The 17,733-nt window shown below is 35.2% G+C and overlaps 1 protein-coding gene across 4 annotated transcripts in view; it reads right to left on the bottom strand.

Annotated features, from left to right (window-relative positions):
- Positions 1–486: 486 nt before the first annotated feature.
- The window catches only part of LOC144977369 (uncharacterized), a 21,072-nt gene continuing 3,825 nt past the window's right edge, over positions 487–17,733 (bottom strand). The window contains exons 1-7 of one of the 4 annotated variants that reach the window (XM_078922543.1): positions 17,185–17,496; positions 12,083–12,214; positions 6,094–6,435; positions 4,688–4,841; positions 3,224–3,414; positions 1,756–1,907; positions 487–855 (exon numbers count right to left, since the gene is read on the bottom strand). In XM_078922543.1, the coding sequence (XP_078778669.1) occupies positions 667–855; positions 1,756–1,907; positions 3,224–3,414; positions 4,688–4,841; positions 6,094–6,435; positions 12,083–12,197 (1,143 nt within the window). In that variant the 5' untranslated portion in view covers positions 12,198–12,214; positions 17,185–17,496 and the 3' untranslated portion in view covers positions 487–666. Of the gene's footprint in view, positions 856–1,755; positions 1,908–3,223; positions 3,415–4,687; positions 4,842–6,093; positions 6,436–12,082; positions 12,215–13,184; positions 13,366–17,184; positions 17,497–17,733 lie in introns of those variants that run through there. The other 3 variants (XM_078922528.1, XM_078922536.1, XM_078922520.1) reach the window with 3 other exon arrangements.

The raw sequence follows: 17,733 nt of genomic DNA, 5'->3' as shown, positions 1-17,733 counted from the left end.
AGCTCCTTAATATTTCCTTATAATATCTCAATACCAACAACTCATGATAAGAGATACTGCTGTACACATAGAGAATGTGCAGTGTGTATCCAATTTCAATGTACTGAAACACTTAAGGAACACAACTGTTGTGTTAGTAACGATTATTCGTGTATTAAATCATCGAACTTATTTCCACGAAAGCTTCCGAATTAAAAGGATTGATAGCGTTCGAATTTCCGAATTTTCCTAATTTTTATTCGGAACTAGATTCACATCTGTTGTGTAAACAAGTAAGGTTATTTTTAGTTTACCTAAAGCAAAACATGGGAAGCAAAATGGAAAGTAGAAGTTGGTGGATACATATCAAGTATTCATGACTCAGCTCTGAAGTTGTTACAGTTTCTTCTTAATCTGGATTTATTTCTGCTTCTGTAAGTAATTCCTGTGTGTTGCAATTCATTTAATTAATTTTAACATTTTAAACCAATAATTCATTACTCTCATTAATCTTTGGTTGAATTATAGAAATAATTTTAATTCTTGATATACGAAAGTTGATGGTATAGTTTTCCTTTCGCCGGGAATGAATTTTAAGAAACCTAGATGAATTTGTTCAATTACAAGAATGCTGTAAATAAGAAATGGTAATATTACGGTACAAGCAATGTTCAGACCATATCTACTTCAATCTGTTGACGAATTTAATAGCCTTGAAATGGTGGTTGCTCTAAGGTGGATTGGCTCGCTCCAAATGTCACTGAGAACAGGTCGGGTTGTTAGTTCGATGACGTATGTGGTTGAAGGCCGAAGATGAGTTATGACGAATTCCATTTGAAGAATCGTAAAGTCCATATGCTCTACGACATATTGTTGCTAGGAAAACATAATTTTTAAAGGAGTTAAAACAGTTGCATGATAAAAATAAATATACCGCACAACGTACATGGGCATTTTTGTATACACGTTTAAATTACAGAAGACGAGATGTTAGGCAAGATAAAATAAAGAGAAAATATACCCGTATGAATAAAGCATTAATACTGCGCACTCACAAAAAAATAACATTTATAAAATGTTTCCAAAAAACGGTTCCTTCGGATATCTATGATTAAAACGAAAACTCTCAAACCTGAAACGTGAAGAAGAAGAAGAAGAAGAAGAAGAAGAAGAAGAAGAAGAAGAAGAAGAAGAAGACGAAGAAGAAGAAGAAGAAGAAGAAGAAGAAGAAGAAGAAGAAGAAGAAGAAGAAGAAGAAGAAGAAGAAGAAGAAGAAGAAGAAGAAGGAGAAGAAGAAGAAGAAGAAGAAGAAGAAGAAGAAGAAAAAGAAGACGTGGAATACTTGGAAATCGAGGTTTGAGAGTTTTTGACAAGATGAGAGTCATTTTAATCGATCCATATTGGAAGGAGGAATTTTTATAGTAACATTTCTTTAAACTGTTTATTCTTAGTGCGGCAAATAGGCAATTGTAAAATGCTGATTATGAAAAACACCGCTATAAACATCATTGATGCCAACGTCCTCATTATTTCAATTTAGTATTGCTACTACTGCTACCACCACGCTACAACCATGGCTACTACTACTACAACTACTACTTCTACTACTCCTAATCTTATTATTATATTGACTAGCTTATTACAGCCGTGAAAATCATTCATCATATTTATCAACTTCAATAACACAACAACGTCATCTTCAGCAATAACACATTACAATCAGTTGAACAAACAACAAGAAAGATATCAACGCCACAACGTGACCCGAAGACTTACATTATATTGTGACATTCGACCGGTCTCGGCAATGGAGGAATAGTTGACCAGCACGACTTTATCACCAAAATGTGTGTACTGCTTCTCCCAACCAAGTGTGATTGCTGTCTCATTCGAGTCCACCACACTTGCTCGGAGTGGGTCCAATTTAACTGAAATTAAATCAAAATTCAAACCAATCAATTTAAGCAGGATGATAGAATCGAATTATTAAGAATTAATCATAGTGAAAAGTATGGCCATGCTAAATCCGAGAACGCATGCACTATAAAAGTGAATGCATATCCACGAATTATCTTCCGCGTTGCACCAGTTTCAACTCCAGCATGATTTGCTTGCAGTTTTCAATAAATATGATTGCTCCATCAAAGCTGAGATAATACATGGGAAAGGCAAGTCCTTAAAATTCTGGAAACATGAAATTATTTTATCATGAAAAATAAAAAATAAACCATTTTTGCAAGATGAGAGATAAGAATGTAATCAATAAAGAGTAAATTCTACTAATGATCCGCACTCAATGCGAGGAGAACGAAGTGATTATTGGAGGAGGAGGAGAAGGAGGAAGAGGAGGAGGAGGAGGAGGAGGAGGAGGAGGAAAAGAAGAAGAAAAAGAGGAAGAAGAAGAAGAAGAAAAGAAGAAGAAGAAGGAGAAGAAGAAGAAGAAGAAGAAGAAGAAGAAGAAGAAGAAGAAGAAGAAGAAGAAGAAGAAGAAGAAGAAGAAAAAGAAGAAGAAGAAGAAGAAGAAGAAGAAGAAGAAGAAGAAGAAGAAGAAGAAGAAGAAGAAGAAGAAGAAAAGGGAATACAGTGGTGATCGCCCAAATACCCGGTGGTTGGAAAGCAGAAAAAAAAGGCATTTAGGCGGAACGGGCATATAGACGAAGTTGATCAAGATCATGATAAATACTAGTATATGAACATTCATATCACGCATTTCAATCGATTCACAATGACTACTGCGCTCCAGATTGGTTTATTTATTCCACAAGTAGGCTGGGTTTAACCAAATTTCCATTACAAACTGTACAAAGTGTCGCAGCTGTAAACAGTACAGAAAAATTCTTCTTTTCTTTCTTACTTTTTTTTTTCATTTGTTTTTTTTTTTCTGATTTTTTTTTATCGGGCACTTAAGTGATTTACAATTTAAAAAGCGGGCATTTAGAGTTACGTTCTAAAGAGTATTTACTCCGTTTCACCTAATAAGCGGGCATTTAGGCAAAACGGAAACTAAGCCGACGGGCATTCAGGCGATCACCACTGTATTAATCTGGACATTAATTGAGCCTCGTAAGAACCTTGGTTATGTTTCAATAATATTTGATGATGATGAGGGTGATGGTGCTGATGATGATGATGATGATGATGATGATGATGATGATGATGATGATGATGATGATGATGATGATGATGATAAATATAGGCAAGAGAAGATGCTGGAAGTGGACAAGGATGGGGATTAGATTAATACCGTGAGCTTCAATATCAAACGTCATCCATTTTGAAGTGGCCCTCAACACACTGTTATCTTGGTGTGTCATCCCAGTGGCATAAAACAATGCCACCGAAATGTTAAAGGTCATGGGTAAATCAAGCAACAGCCCATCCCAAGCCGTCAGAACGCAAGAGTTAAAGTTCGAACATGTTTTGCTCCTGGTTATACTGGTTGATGAAACGGTAAAAAAGAAGTAATAAATCTTTCATTATTCTTTTAATTTGGAATTCATGGAGGTACAGAACTCGCTGTATTATAGCACGATCTTTGGAGAAGCCAAACAGCGTGCTACAATCCGATCGTGCCGAAATCCGATACTGATCGGAAATAACGGCTTATTGTGTAGATAAAATTCGGTAACCAAGCTTCAGCGTGTCGTATTGCAGAGCGTGCTAGAAGAATCCAGCGAGTACTGCTCTGCCGTCCTCTGGAGAAATAAAAAACATAATATCTGACCCTTCGCCTGAAAACGGTATTAAGTCGGGTTGGTCAAGATGTTGAAAATTGAATTTATAGTCAGAAATATCCAACTTGTGTTGAGTTTATATCATTTATTGAGGAGAATGGCAACCATATTTTAGGGTGCTGATGCCAACAATTTATATTTTTGACCAGTTTAACATTAAATTCGGCTTATAAGCATTTGGTTCGTTCCGACATAATACCGTTTTGAGACGATGGGTCACATATTTGAAAATTTACCCAGAAAACTCGTCCTTCAAAATAATATCGATCGATTTAAATGACCCTCATCTTGGCAAAAATTCTCAAACACGGGACTTCTACAGCAATGCTGCATTGTTGCGATATACTCGTAATAGAAACATTCGAAAAGAAGTAGGTAAGAACATTTTCTGAACTCAATTTGTCATAAAGTTACTATTATCACATAACTGAGAGCCGGTCTATAGACTGTTTTTGATAATAACCTCCAAGCGTATCAATGGAATTTTGCCATAGGGATATCGTCATCGAATTGTTACCCAACCTTTGAAAAAGGTGTGCCCAGTTTAATAGTAATAGGCCAAAGCCGCCTAGTTTTATAAGCCAAAATGAATTCATACATACTGACTGGAGCTTTAAATCCAAAACAAAGTAAGATGAAACTTTAATTTAACAGTGTAAGACGAATGATAATTGGTGTTTAGTGGTTAGTTAATTCCACAATGTTGAGCCCCCAGTAGAGAACGACCTTTGACCCAGTGTGTCAACCTATGGCTCGGTTGAATTAAAAAGTATTTATCACAAGGTCATTGTTTGCGTTTTGGGGAGAATATATTATGTGAAGAATTTTAGACAGAATAGGAAATGCCAGATTATATAAACTTTTGACAATTAAGATAACTACAACTCAAAACCCGTGTGTCCAGATGAACTCACACTTAAGTAAGGTATTTTGAATAACATTGTTGAAAACATGTATAGAAAAGAATAATTTACCTGAGGGCACGGCCTCTATGATCGACCTGCAACCAGGTGATAACAGACGTCACTCTCTCCGTGTGTAAGAATGTTTGGATGTTCTCAGTCGTACACGTTATATTGGCATGTCCAAACGTGACACATTTGATTTGTGGTCGGGATGGGAGTGGCACTGCAAACAATGATTAGTAAAGTGACGTACTCTGGAAAAATCCCATGTTTAAAAATTTGGCCAGAAAACTCATCCTTCAAATGTCATTTAAATTTAAATTGATCGATATTTGAAGGACGAGTTTTCTGGCCAATTTTTTTAAATATGGGTATTTCCAGAGTACGTCAGTAAAGCTGTCTTTTAATAATTTTTCTTTTAAAACTTGAGCGATTATACAGTGCAATACCTACTAAACGTGCTCAAAGCGCTTTAAAGGCTCCTTAGCCAACAGCAACACTTAACACGTAAGACGAGACATGACACCTGTGAGGCGATATTGCAACTTTTTTTCGGACAGTTAATAAAAAAAAAAAAAAAAAATAATGATAATAATAATAATAAAAGAAGAAGAAGAAGAAGAAGAAGAAGAAGAAGAAGAAGAAGAAGAAGAAGGAGGAGGAGGACTCAATTATGCGTCGCTCTGAGCAGGACTCGAACCCTGGAGTTACCGATCCGAAGGCAACTGTCATACCACTAGACCACATAGCCGTTTAAGAAGCTTAAATCCATGTCATTTCTCTACTCTCTGGTTTAATGCCTTATCAACGTATTTATATATTTTAGAAACTATTCTCTAAAATAAATATGCATTATAAGCGCTTCTCATGGATTTTCAATTTTTTCCTAATAGGGAATGAGATTAGCGGAAGAGTAGCGTCCCTTGATTGGACGTCACCCATAGTATGTGACGTCACCGGCGGAAAAGTTATTAGAGAGAGAACGTCATGTTGGTTGTGCGCATGCGTCTCTCGTTCTCGCGGAGAGACGCATGCGCACAACCAACATTACGTTCTCTCACTAATAACTTTTCCGCCGGTGACGTCACATACTATGGGTGACGTCCAATCAAGGGACGCTACTCTTCCGCTAATCTCATTCTCTATACGCCATTGAGGTCATATGCCTCTAAGGCAACCTCTTTCTTTGATCTCAACGGGTACGTGGCTATCGTCAGAAATGGATACTGTAGAAAAGCAAGTGCATAACGGACGCATAACAGTCAAAAAGCAATTATAACATGGAAATTTGGTTCCTTATAGTCCTCTAAGGCGGCAACGGAGCATTGTTAAGCGCAATAGTCGTGATGAACCTTTGGAAGTGTGCTTTATAAATGTTCATATTTATCTATTTATCATTTATTTATGTATACACGCAGAAGCTTTGTTTTTTAAACAACTAAAAAGTAGTTATTTTAGCTGAGTAAAACATTTACCATCAACAGTCAAATATTGCGAGGCACGACAAAGACGTTGACCTTGAACTTGACACATACAGAAACCTCCCGGTATCAAGGCAGTGGCTGTTACATTGACACAAACTGGATGACTGAGGGAACGTGAAGGGGTCCGCGATGTTTCCTCACTCCGTCCGACTGGTTGTAATGGGTCATTAACGACAATATTGGTGTTGGCATCGCAAGAAAATCGTATCACTGGATAGTTATTGTCACGTGGGTTCCAAGGAAGGGATTGACCATTTCTTTCTGAGTCGATGGGTTGACAACATAAACGTGTTGTGCTGCCAACAAAGATGAAAGGGTCGACTGGACGAAATGCTGAAAAAGATAAATGCACGGAATGTATTACTTTTATCTTTTCAAAAATCTCGATTTAAATAATTTAGGAATTCACTTTCCCCAAAAAATATTACTAATTATCTTAAACATCTAGACTATAGATAGAATGAGTTGACGTCTCTCAAGTCTTTGTTATTGTTTTTTGCCATTCACGTGTATGAGTAATACGCTTCAACAGTCGTAACGTCACTTCCTTCGTAATGACGCATGGTAACTTAGTAACTGGCTCTAAACTATCGGAACAATCGCGGACGCCCTTATGAAATATTTCTCCGATGAGCATAAAAGCGTATCCAGAGGAAAAAACATTATAAATCTGATCATGTTTTGACTTTTACACATTCTGATCACAAGACATGAAAAGTTCTAGCCAGCATGACGATCGACCCAATCAGCAAAGTCTGGTCCGCATTCGTGCACCGTCGCAAACCCGCCGGGTAGCATCGTCACAACACACCGTTCGACTAGATGCTCTGCCGTCTCAGGTTCTTGCCCACAGCGAGTACATGTTGGACAGGTAGTAAGACCCCACCGATGAAGCGCACTGGCCGTGAGGCAGCTCCTCGACCGAAGCCGATTCACAGTCACCCAGTGTCTCCTCTTACTGGTATCAAAGCCTGGCAACTTCTCACCAAGCTTAGAGTTAGAGGAGGTAACGTCCCCGCCCCCACGACGGATTGAATTCGTTCCGGATGGCAATGTTCTGTTGTGAGCTTCTTAGCCAAACGCATAATATCCATATCAATTTTATCTTACAGATGATTATGTACTCAGGGGGTTCAATATAAATATGGAACAAGGAAGAGATATATGGCTGCCGTGTAACTTTAAAAAAAGCAAAAAACAACCAAAGTATTCCAAATCATATTTCCTATGCATAAAAATCAGTAGTTCTGAAACGTAATATCCACGGGTTGTATGACACTGAATCACCACTGTTGATCAAAGGAAGCCCCCTTGTATGGCTAGAACACTAAGTCAATTCAATGAAAGCCGGCATTGGATTATTTAAGAGCTCAACACTTCAACAAATGTCCCATGCCGGCTTTCTAGACATCACATAAGGGCTTCCTCGCAACAACAACAAAAAACCTCAAAAGATCGAATTTCTTATCATTTAATTTAGTTTGTTTTTTGTTGTTTGTTTTTTTTGTTTTTTTTTTTTTTTTTTTTTTTTTTTGAGGTTCCATTTATCCCGACAAAACACCGTTTTGATACGATAGGACACAAATTACTATTTAGTGCTTGACAATTTAAGAAACTATCGTCTTTATCCTAAATAAAGCATAAACACTTGACCCATCTCTCGTATTTTTACTATAAATTCAGTTTTACCATCTAAACCACCGTTTAGAGGCGGTGGGTCACATTTTAGTGAGACTTAATCATTTAAAAGGTCTTCTATTAAACAATAACATAGAAATAATGTGTATTGTTGGTAGAAAACTGAGAAAAAATTTTATTCCGTTAAAACATTCGCTTTCGATACGTGTTCTGTTCGGCAACTGAACGTGAAAGAAAAACGAAAGGGGTATGTGCTTTTACATGTGCTTTTACATTACAGGACGTTACCATTTAACCCGTTTTGCAACTTTTTTTTGTGCCGGTGCCTTGTATGTCGTATTGCTGAATGTCTTCTTTCGAGAGACTCCTCGATCTCCTTTTCGATCTTGCCTCTGTCCACGACTGTCATTCAGTGCAATTATTTTTTTTGGAGTCTAACAACTGTCTCTCATTTTTGCCACATGTCCTGACAATTTACATTTTGGTTGCCATAAAATATGTAACTAATCGGTATCTTTCGTTTGGTCGAGATTGTACCTGCTGCTTATAGAATCTCAAATAACAATGTGAAATTGAATGTAAGCTTCAATTTGATAAACGAAAACAGATCGTGTGGAACAGCATGAATGGACTGCAACATTTACACATTGTACAATCTTAAATAGGATTTTAAAAAGCATTCTTCTTTCCATTAGACTATCGCCTGTTAACAGCTTGTTAATTAATTTACTTAGGACACGGTTTGGAATATCGTTGCGGGAAGAGCACTGATGAAATCATTTTGCTTTGAGATTAGGTTGGGAGGTTTGGATCTAAAGCTTTCTCTTTGTATCGTTTGAATGAATTCCTCGTTGGTGTGTGTTTGTATTTTCAAGATTTCTGTGTCTTCAGTATCGAAATAAATTGGTTATAGCCTTATATTAGGTCATGACATGATTTGTGAAAACATTCTTACCAACTGTTTTGGACAGATTGCTTTTTCCTATACAAACATGTTTCAGCGATCCTTCGATAAACAAATTGTTCCAGTTCTGTGGAAAACTTCAATTATCGTACCAGTCCCTAAAAAAACACAATCCAACAAAACTGAATGATTACTGTCCAGTCGCATTAAACATTAAAAAACACAATCCAACAAAACTGAATGATTACTGTCCAGTCGCATTTAAACATTAAACATTTCATTGTAATGAAATTTTTCGAAAAGATTTTGAAATATCAACTTCTACAAAAAAATAATACGTGATTACGAGATACTTGACGAACATCTATTTGCTCACTAGCATGGACGCAGCGTAGAAAATGCCTTATTAACTGTTATGAACACGATGGTAAAACATCTAGACAAATCACCTGCAAAATATTCACGAATCTCATACGTTGACTCTTCATCTACTTTCAATTCAATAAACACAACCGTCCTCATTAACAATCATGAACACACCACGATAGTTCATACATCGGTCCCACAACTTTCTATTGGAAAGATACCAGTAGATACATTGAAATGTGAAAACATTTCTCCGCGACAAAGTCCAGTTCAATTGGTTGTCCATAAGGATGTGTTAGCTCCCCAATTTTGTATATTGCATACACAAATGATTATATATCTATTTTTGACGAATCTCTTATTGTTAAATATGCGGACAATACAGCCATTTTAGGACTTTTGAATAGCCAAAAATCAGAAAATCATTATATAAACCAGATTAACATTTTGTGAATTGGTATCAGAAAAACTTAATGTATCAAAAACAAAAGAACAAATTTTTGATTCCAGAAAAAGTCTGGTTCCTCCACATGCCGTGGAAATGAAGAATCAAAAAGTTGAAATCGTCAAAGAATTTTAATATTCATTGATAAATCACGTCATTTCAATCCTCATGAAGATAACATCTCAATGAAACTTTGGCAAAGAATATATATATTCTTCGAAAATCTAGAAATGTTGATGTTAGCAGAAAGACAATGCTGCAAATCTATTATTCCCTTCTTATTTCAGTTTAACAATCTGGTTGAGAGGACGTGGAGTGAAAGAGAAAGCAAAATAAAATAGAATAATTAAGAATCGAGTCATATAATGAACTGCAAACCGAAAAGAATTGAACACTAAATACGAGCTGTTGAGAAGACAGCATTTGGAATTCTCAATAACAAGGATGTGACGAACGATTTTCTTTCACTGAATGCTTTCTTTATCGTTCGTCAGCGTCTCATTCAAAACCACTTCAAATCTAGTGGACAACATATATTTGCCATGGGAAATTAGCATCTCGAGTTAAAATACTCGAAACATGGACAGTCTTTTCTCCAATAAAGCTCTAAATTTTGCTAACGGAAAATTTGGTCAATATGTAGGAAACCTTCCCATTGTATAATGGGACGCTAAATCCTACTCCTCACTCTCCACTTGGAGGTTTATTCACCTGTTCAAATTGTCTGCCCATTGTATTCATATCTCCTGCTAATTACCCTTTCCAAACAAGACTCCAACGTGCATCTGCCCTGAGGTTCTCGTCTCGTTCAAGAGTAGCTACAATTGCAATCAATATTCTAATACTCAGTATTAATCAAAGCATCTGAATATCATTGGCTATCTAAATAGGAACATTCTTTCTGATTGGTTATCCCCATAATTCCAAAGCGTCCCTTTACTTCACAAAATCAAATTCATCTCTGAATTGAATCACACACACGCTAAGAATCCCAAGAAAGAAGAACTATCCCTCCAATTTCAAACTTGTAAAAGTTTTACCTCTCGGTTGAAGGTAAAATGAATTATTGGTTAACATTCAAAGTGGAACGAGATATTACTGTGAATTCAATGCTTAATCTACCATTACTTTCGTAAGTTGAAATACTTGTACAAACCTATATCTATATGTATATTATACTATAGTTAACATTTGTTTATGATCTATGTTATTATTTCATTTATATTTAATATGTATATTGCTTGATGTCTGTACTCTACCGCCAATCCCCGGCCACACATCATAATAATCACAATTATAATTGATAAAATAAATAAATTATAAAATATAAGGGACACATTCCTGTATAATTCTCATCATATAAGATAGTTCAAACTGTCACTTGATGTTTGATACAAATGCAATAACTAACCATTATCATGGAGTTACTGCTTCTCCTTGCCTTTGTCGGCAAATAAAAGCTATTATGATGTGTCGCTCAAGGACGATTCGGTGGCGAAAGACAAACTCGATTGGCTCTAAGACCTTCTTGTTTTAACTCTTAATTGAAGGTCTTTGGCTATCACCAATCCGTGGCTATCACCCATCCATACTCCGTGCCCAATCCTTGAAGCACCCAACCCCTGATGTCAGTCATCGCCGACACCAGAACCTTCCTGTCAGCCCATAACTACAACGCACTGTTGTGAAGTCCAGATAACCCTGGAAGCAGGAGCCAACCCTGGAACTAGCTGATACATTTGCCTCAATCAAGCAAGCCGGCAGGATAAAGATAAGCCAAACGGGCTTATACCATTTTCAAATGAATCACATACCGACACATATGATTATACTAAAGTAAATAAATAAATAGATAATAGATTAGATCCACTCAATTAGAGCCATTATTCCTGATACAAACTAAACACTTCTTTTCTCTATCTTTTCCTGTGATAATCTAATTAAACTTTATGTTTAGAATTGTTATTATTGTATTGGGCATTACTATTGTCTTGACCCACTTGTTATTAAAACAATAACAATTAAGTTACAAGGGACCCTAAGGCAATTCTTAATCACCCCTAGATTAAACCTGAGCCGTTTGTGGTGTAGGTTGAGTGGCGCAGCTGGTAACGAGAGCCATACGGCGCATACTAGTTCGAATCCAGACCATTGAGCTATCGGTTGGACTCGAACCCACAAAAATAACACACAAACCCGCCACAAAGGCACATCGTTTAAAAAATGAATTCACTCTCTAACCATCTGATAGACAATATTTCGAGACAAAATATATAACAAATAGATATACATTTACTTTCATGCATTGTACGATTATTATTTTATTTTATTTTTTGCACTATCGCATGATCCAGATAAATAGTAGACCGTGTGTGGGGGCGTAGGGGGGCGTGTGAGTAAGAGAGAGTGTGTATGGGTTTCCGGAACTGTTATGAAACATCACCTTAATTTTGATGTTTATATAATATTTTTGGCTATCTATGTAACGTGATTTTAATTTCAAATATTGTAAACCAAATGACAAATGCCATTTTCGACAATAGATATTATATTACGTTATATTATATGTGGTGCCCATTCTTCCTACACAAAATAAGGAAGCATTAGTAAATACAATAATGTCTTACCCAGAAGTCCGGTGTATGGACATCCCCCATCTCCCTGACAAAGCACAGAGAGAGAAAGCAACAACGGTAGTATGAGAATCCAATGTGATTTCACGACTTGCGAATGTGACATCATGTTTCCCTGATTCTGGACTGGTAAGGATTACAAAATTATAGTGAGAAAATTGATGGTGGTGGTGGTGATGATGATTAAAATGCGGATGATTATGATAATGATGATACTGAACATCTATTATTATTAATTTTTTTGTTAATGTATTATTATTATTATTATTATTATTATTATTATTATTATTATTATTATTATTATTATTATTATTATTATTATTATTATTATTATTATTATTATTATTATTATTATTATTATTATTAAATTACTTTTGAATGAAAAGAAAATTATACACCAAGGGAGATAAGAACGGTTTGAAAACGAAACAAGAGGAAATAAAGAAAGAAATAAAGAAATGCAAGGCTATTTATAAGTCAAAATAAGAGGATGATTTAAGATCTGGGAATATTAAGGGTACGTGGAGGGGAAAGAAGACGATCATCAACCATAACAATAACAACACTAAAAGTTAATCAAATTCATTGAGTGACGTCAATGAATTAAACAATTTTACGCACGTTTTGATGACGGTAATTTTGAAAATGAAACTAATGGAATCAGATCAACATTATTAACTGACGAGACAGAAGATGAGATCGTGTTTGATGAACGGCAAGTGAGGAGAGAGGTTGAGAGTGTGAATGCGTGTGGGCCTATGGCATTGGAGGAAACTTATTATTATTATTATTATTATTATTATTATTATTATTATTATTATTATTATTATTATTATTATTATTATTATTATTATTATTATTATTATTATTATTATCATCATCATCAGCATCATCATCATAATCATCATCATCATTATTATTACCACTATGGCTGGGGAAAAGGGCTGTTAGGAGGCGAAAAAGTTGGATAACGCTACATTCTTTCCTTTTCAAAAACATTGGGATCAAGTCGAGTAGTAAGATTAAACATATTATTAGTGTTTAAGTTTAACGTTCTTACATAGTAACAGTATTCAGTGAAAAACAGTAAACTCACATAATCAGAACCAAAAAACAATAATTTCACAGATTCGCATAAATCAACCGGAGCAACTTTGAACACTTTTCAAATCGAGAGCTCTCTCCAGTCTAGGAAAATTGAATAGGCCGCTCAACACTGCTTTGTGAGAACGGAAAAGAAATCCAATGCCCTTATAGTAACATGGCAACCAGCTCTTGGTTGCTGTCTCTAGTTTCAAGTGTCTTTAAAGTTTCTTGGGAAATGGGTAATTTAAACCATTTTAGTTAACATACTTAATCGATTTAGTTCGACAAAACGACGATATAACTTGGATTTTATTATCAAAAAATGGACAAAGGCTTCAAGTTAATATGTGTGGGCCAAAGCCCATATAGCTTCATGGAGCCATTAATCTCTGCACTTGACCCAATCCTAAAGAGGATCCTTTAAAAAGCAATAGATTGTAATTACACGGCCCTCATTTATGTAACGTCATGTCTACGCCCTAAGTACGGTACTTGACAATTGTCAAAATCTCATGATGGTAGAACAGCAAGACGAGACACGCCGTCTGCAGGCTCTAGCGTAATTTCTGACGAAGGCAACGCTGCTCTACAATAGAGGACCCAGAACACTAAGATTGGAAACATCAGTTGTGACTGGCATATCAGACAATTATTTATTTTTTTAAAATAAATAACTATATGTTTACGAAACATAATCCAGCAAATAAACATTACCAATTATACTCTTTGCTTTCAATTTGGTAAACAATCTTCATGGGAGACCGACTCAAAAGCTTGGCAAAAATCAAGATATATTACACGAATAACATTTTTTTTTTACGAGTACGTTCTTAGTGAAATCTTCCGTGACCCGGAGGAACTGCGCAGCACAAGATCCTCCACGTGTAGCTATTACAACATCCAAAGCCCTTGGAAATACATTGTTTAGCAAGCTTAAAGTGTTGATGATCGCCTTAACTTTATGAGAGTGGAAAAAAACAAAACACACATGAGAATAGTGTTTTTAGACATACATAGCGGGTGGCCGGTTCCACCAAGATGGGTGACAAGTGACTACACAATTCTCAAAGAGGCCGAAATATTACTGATATCATTTTATATATTAAACCCAAATTAGATAGACAGGGATTTAAAATTGCCGGTAAACCCCAAACGTCCATCGAAAGAGATTATTTTACGACACAATTTTACAAAACCAGCATTATAGGCTTGTAATTGCGAGTTTGCTGAGGTACCTAAAACAGAAAGTAGAGGCCGGTTTGACTTGAAATGACTCAAACCGACGTGAACATAGTTGCAGGTCTGATAGCCAAACGTTATTATGGTCTTGATTTTACATCGTTATAATGAACAATATTTTGTGTAGTTTTGAGATAATTTCCATTACAACAATGATCCCCAAACAAGTTGGGTTATCAGACTTGCAAATAAGTTCACGTACATGCCTCTCATATCTTATTAAGATTCTGGTCCGCAGAAAAAAAAGAACCGATGTTATCTGAACAAAGAAACACCTCGTTGGAGGAACAATTAGGAACTGAATGATGACTTTATTGAAGACTTCTGACTCGTAGGGTTTGGAATTAACATTGTTCCGTACAGCCAATGTTAAATTTTCGCCAATGAGCACAGAATTAATGGCAAATCAAAAAATTATAAAACTATTACTTATATACGAGTAAAGCAAGGGTCATTCTATCACCTGTTGACTCAAATGGATATTTAGAAAATCTGCTAGGTCGTATTGCTCGGTCATTAATCTGATCTTGGCCAAGAGAATCGCCATTTGACTGCCGAACCGTGCCGATCAAAGTTGATTGCTAAAAAGATTCGTCTCGATCTATGTTTATTTCCACAATAAATTAGTATACAAATTAAAATAGATGAGTGTATGTACGTGAATGCCCTTATTTCTCCGCAACTATTGCGGGTTCTTTATGGTATATATATGGGTATATATATATATATATATATATATATATATATATATATATATATATAATATATATATATATGGGTCATCATTCCACCCCAATCATGCCCCTGTAACACTGTTTACTATATGTCTATAGTGTCAAGGGAAGATCATAGCTGTTTGGTTTCTTCACCCAAATAATGTCATGAAATAACTGAAGCTGCTCCTAGCTGGAAGTAGGTTTATATGCCTTTGAAAACAGACAGTTAAAATTCAAATGAATAAATTGCTTTAGAATTCATGACAAATAATCGCTAGGTTCAAGATCCAATACGTTTCATTTGTGAATTTCTACCAATTATGCCAGGCAGTTAAAAAGCTCTATGTTTGCAACAACAACAAAATGACTTTCACATCTCAGTTCATCATGCAAAGAAAATTCGCCATTCAACAACGCAGCCAACAGTTCCTCGCACTCATCGATAAACACTTCCCGAAGAACCACCGACTGCATAAAATAATCAACAGAAACAACGTCAAGATAAGCTACAGCGGTGCACAAAACATGAAACAGGTAATTACCAACCACAACAGACATATCCTATCCGAACCCAACAATAACAAAAACAAAGGCAATTGAAATTGTGGAAAGAAGGACGACTGCCCTCTACAAGGGAAATGCCGAAAAAGCGCCATAGTCTACAAAGCCAGCAAGCCACTGACAACACAACAGCACAATATTATATCGGCAGCATAGAACCCCCATTCAAAACTAGATAAAACGTCCATAAATATTAGTAACGAACTATTGGGAACAGATAAGCACTAACAAAATCCCAACTAAAACCTGGGAGATAGTCAAGCAAAACAGCCCCTATAGACGCGGTGCAAGAAAATGCAACCCTTGCCTGACAGAGAAACTGGAAACACTCTTACACAACCACAGAAACAACACCTTAAACAAAAGATCAGAACTAATGACAATGTGCAGACACTCGAATAAATTCAAGCACAAAACACAAAAGGTTAAATAACGCCCCCCCCCCCAACCCACCCTTTATAACATGATAGATATATGAAATGTGTGAGATGATGAATTAATATTAACAAATACAATTATTATAGCTACCTACTATTATTATATGTATGATAGATTATGATATGATTATTATTATTATTATTATTTATTATTATTATTATTATTATTAGCTATTATTATTATATATTATTATTATTATTATTATATTATTATTATTATTTATTATTATTATTATTATTATTATTATTATTATTATTATTATTATTATTATTACTATTATTATTATTATTATTATTATTATTATTATTATTATTATTATTATTATTATTATTATTATTATTATTATTATTAATATTTTATTATATATTATATGTTAATATTATATTATTTTCATCATTATCATAGCATTATATATTATAATTATTATCATCACTATTATTATTACCGTCATCATTATTATAACTATTATTAGAACTAGTATCGACCTGTACCTCCTCCTCCCCCTCCCCCTTTTTTCCACGCAACTACATTCCACAACACATCACACACACACACACACAGACACACACACACACACACACACATACAGGACACATACACACACGTATACAGCACACACACACATACACACACACACACACACACACACACACACACACAAGGAGAACACATTACAACATGTCACTACATAACAACACTATTCACCTCCCAACCAATAACATACTTAGCGGAAGTAAGAATAAGGACGAAAATAAACATCGACCTCAATTTACGGAAAAGTACACTACGGATAACTGTCGACTGCCGATAGGGAAACCCATTAAAACAATTGTATCGACAGAAAAATGTGAGTGTCCTTATTTATAATATATATATATATATATATATATATATATATATATATATATATATATATATATATATATATATATATATATATATATATATATATATATATATATATATATATATATATATATATATATATATATATATATATATATATATATATATAAAACAGGTGCCAAAATCTATGAAAATGAACTTATGACTTACATTAATGCGTTCAAAAATTTTGACGATTCGATTTTGAATCTTCAGATTGCAATGAAACTCCGAATTCAAAATGCCTGTCTTCGTACACCAATTGAATTCTCTCAGTTTGGTTTCATAGTTTGCTTAAAGTTAAATCCATCCGATTATAAAAGCTTTTTATATCAAATTATTTCAATCCTGTTTTTGGACAAAACAGGTTGCTATTCCTAGAGACAGGTATTTCCCAATGATTAAACTCCACGGGAAAGACTACATGAATAGTATAAAGATAAAAATTTAGGTTGTTTTTTAACCCGTTAACTGCCGCACTCTGGTAAAAATGCATTTAAAAATGTGGCCAGAAAACTCTGTCGCGTCTATGTCGGAGAAGTGGAAAGTAGGAGGAGACAAATAGGAGTCAGATAGTTTCCTCAAAGACAAAAGTTGTGGCGATCAGGTAGAGTATTTTATTTTTGACGATAGTCGCCTCGCTTTGGAGGGTTTGCAGACCGTTTCAACTTTTTGAAGCGGTTTTGTAGTGTCGGGTCATTGCTTTCAGCATCTTCCATT

This window comes from Berghia stephanieae, chromosome 1, assembly GCF_034508935.2.
Source record: "Berghia stephanieae isolate SIO BIC M18660-M18661 chromosome 1, UCSD_Bste_1.3, whole genome shotgun sequence".
In the NCBI taxonomy this organism is placed as follows: domain Eukaryota; kingdom Metazoa; phylum Mollusca; class Gastropoda; order Nudibranchia; family Aeolidiidae; genus Berghia; species Berghia stephanieae.
The sequence above is the reverse complement of the archived record's forward strand: the minus strand, read 5'-3'. Positions and strand labels throughout refer to the sequence as shown.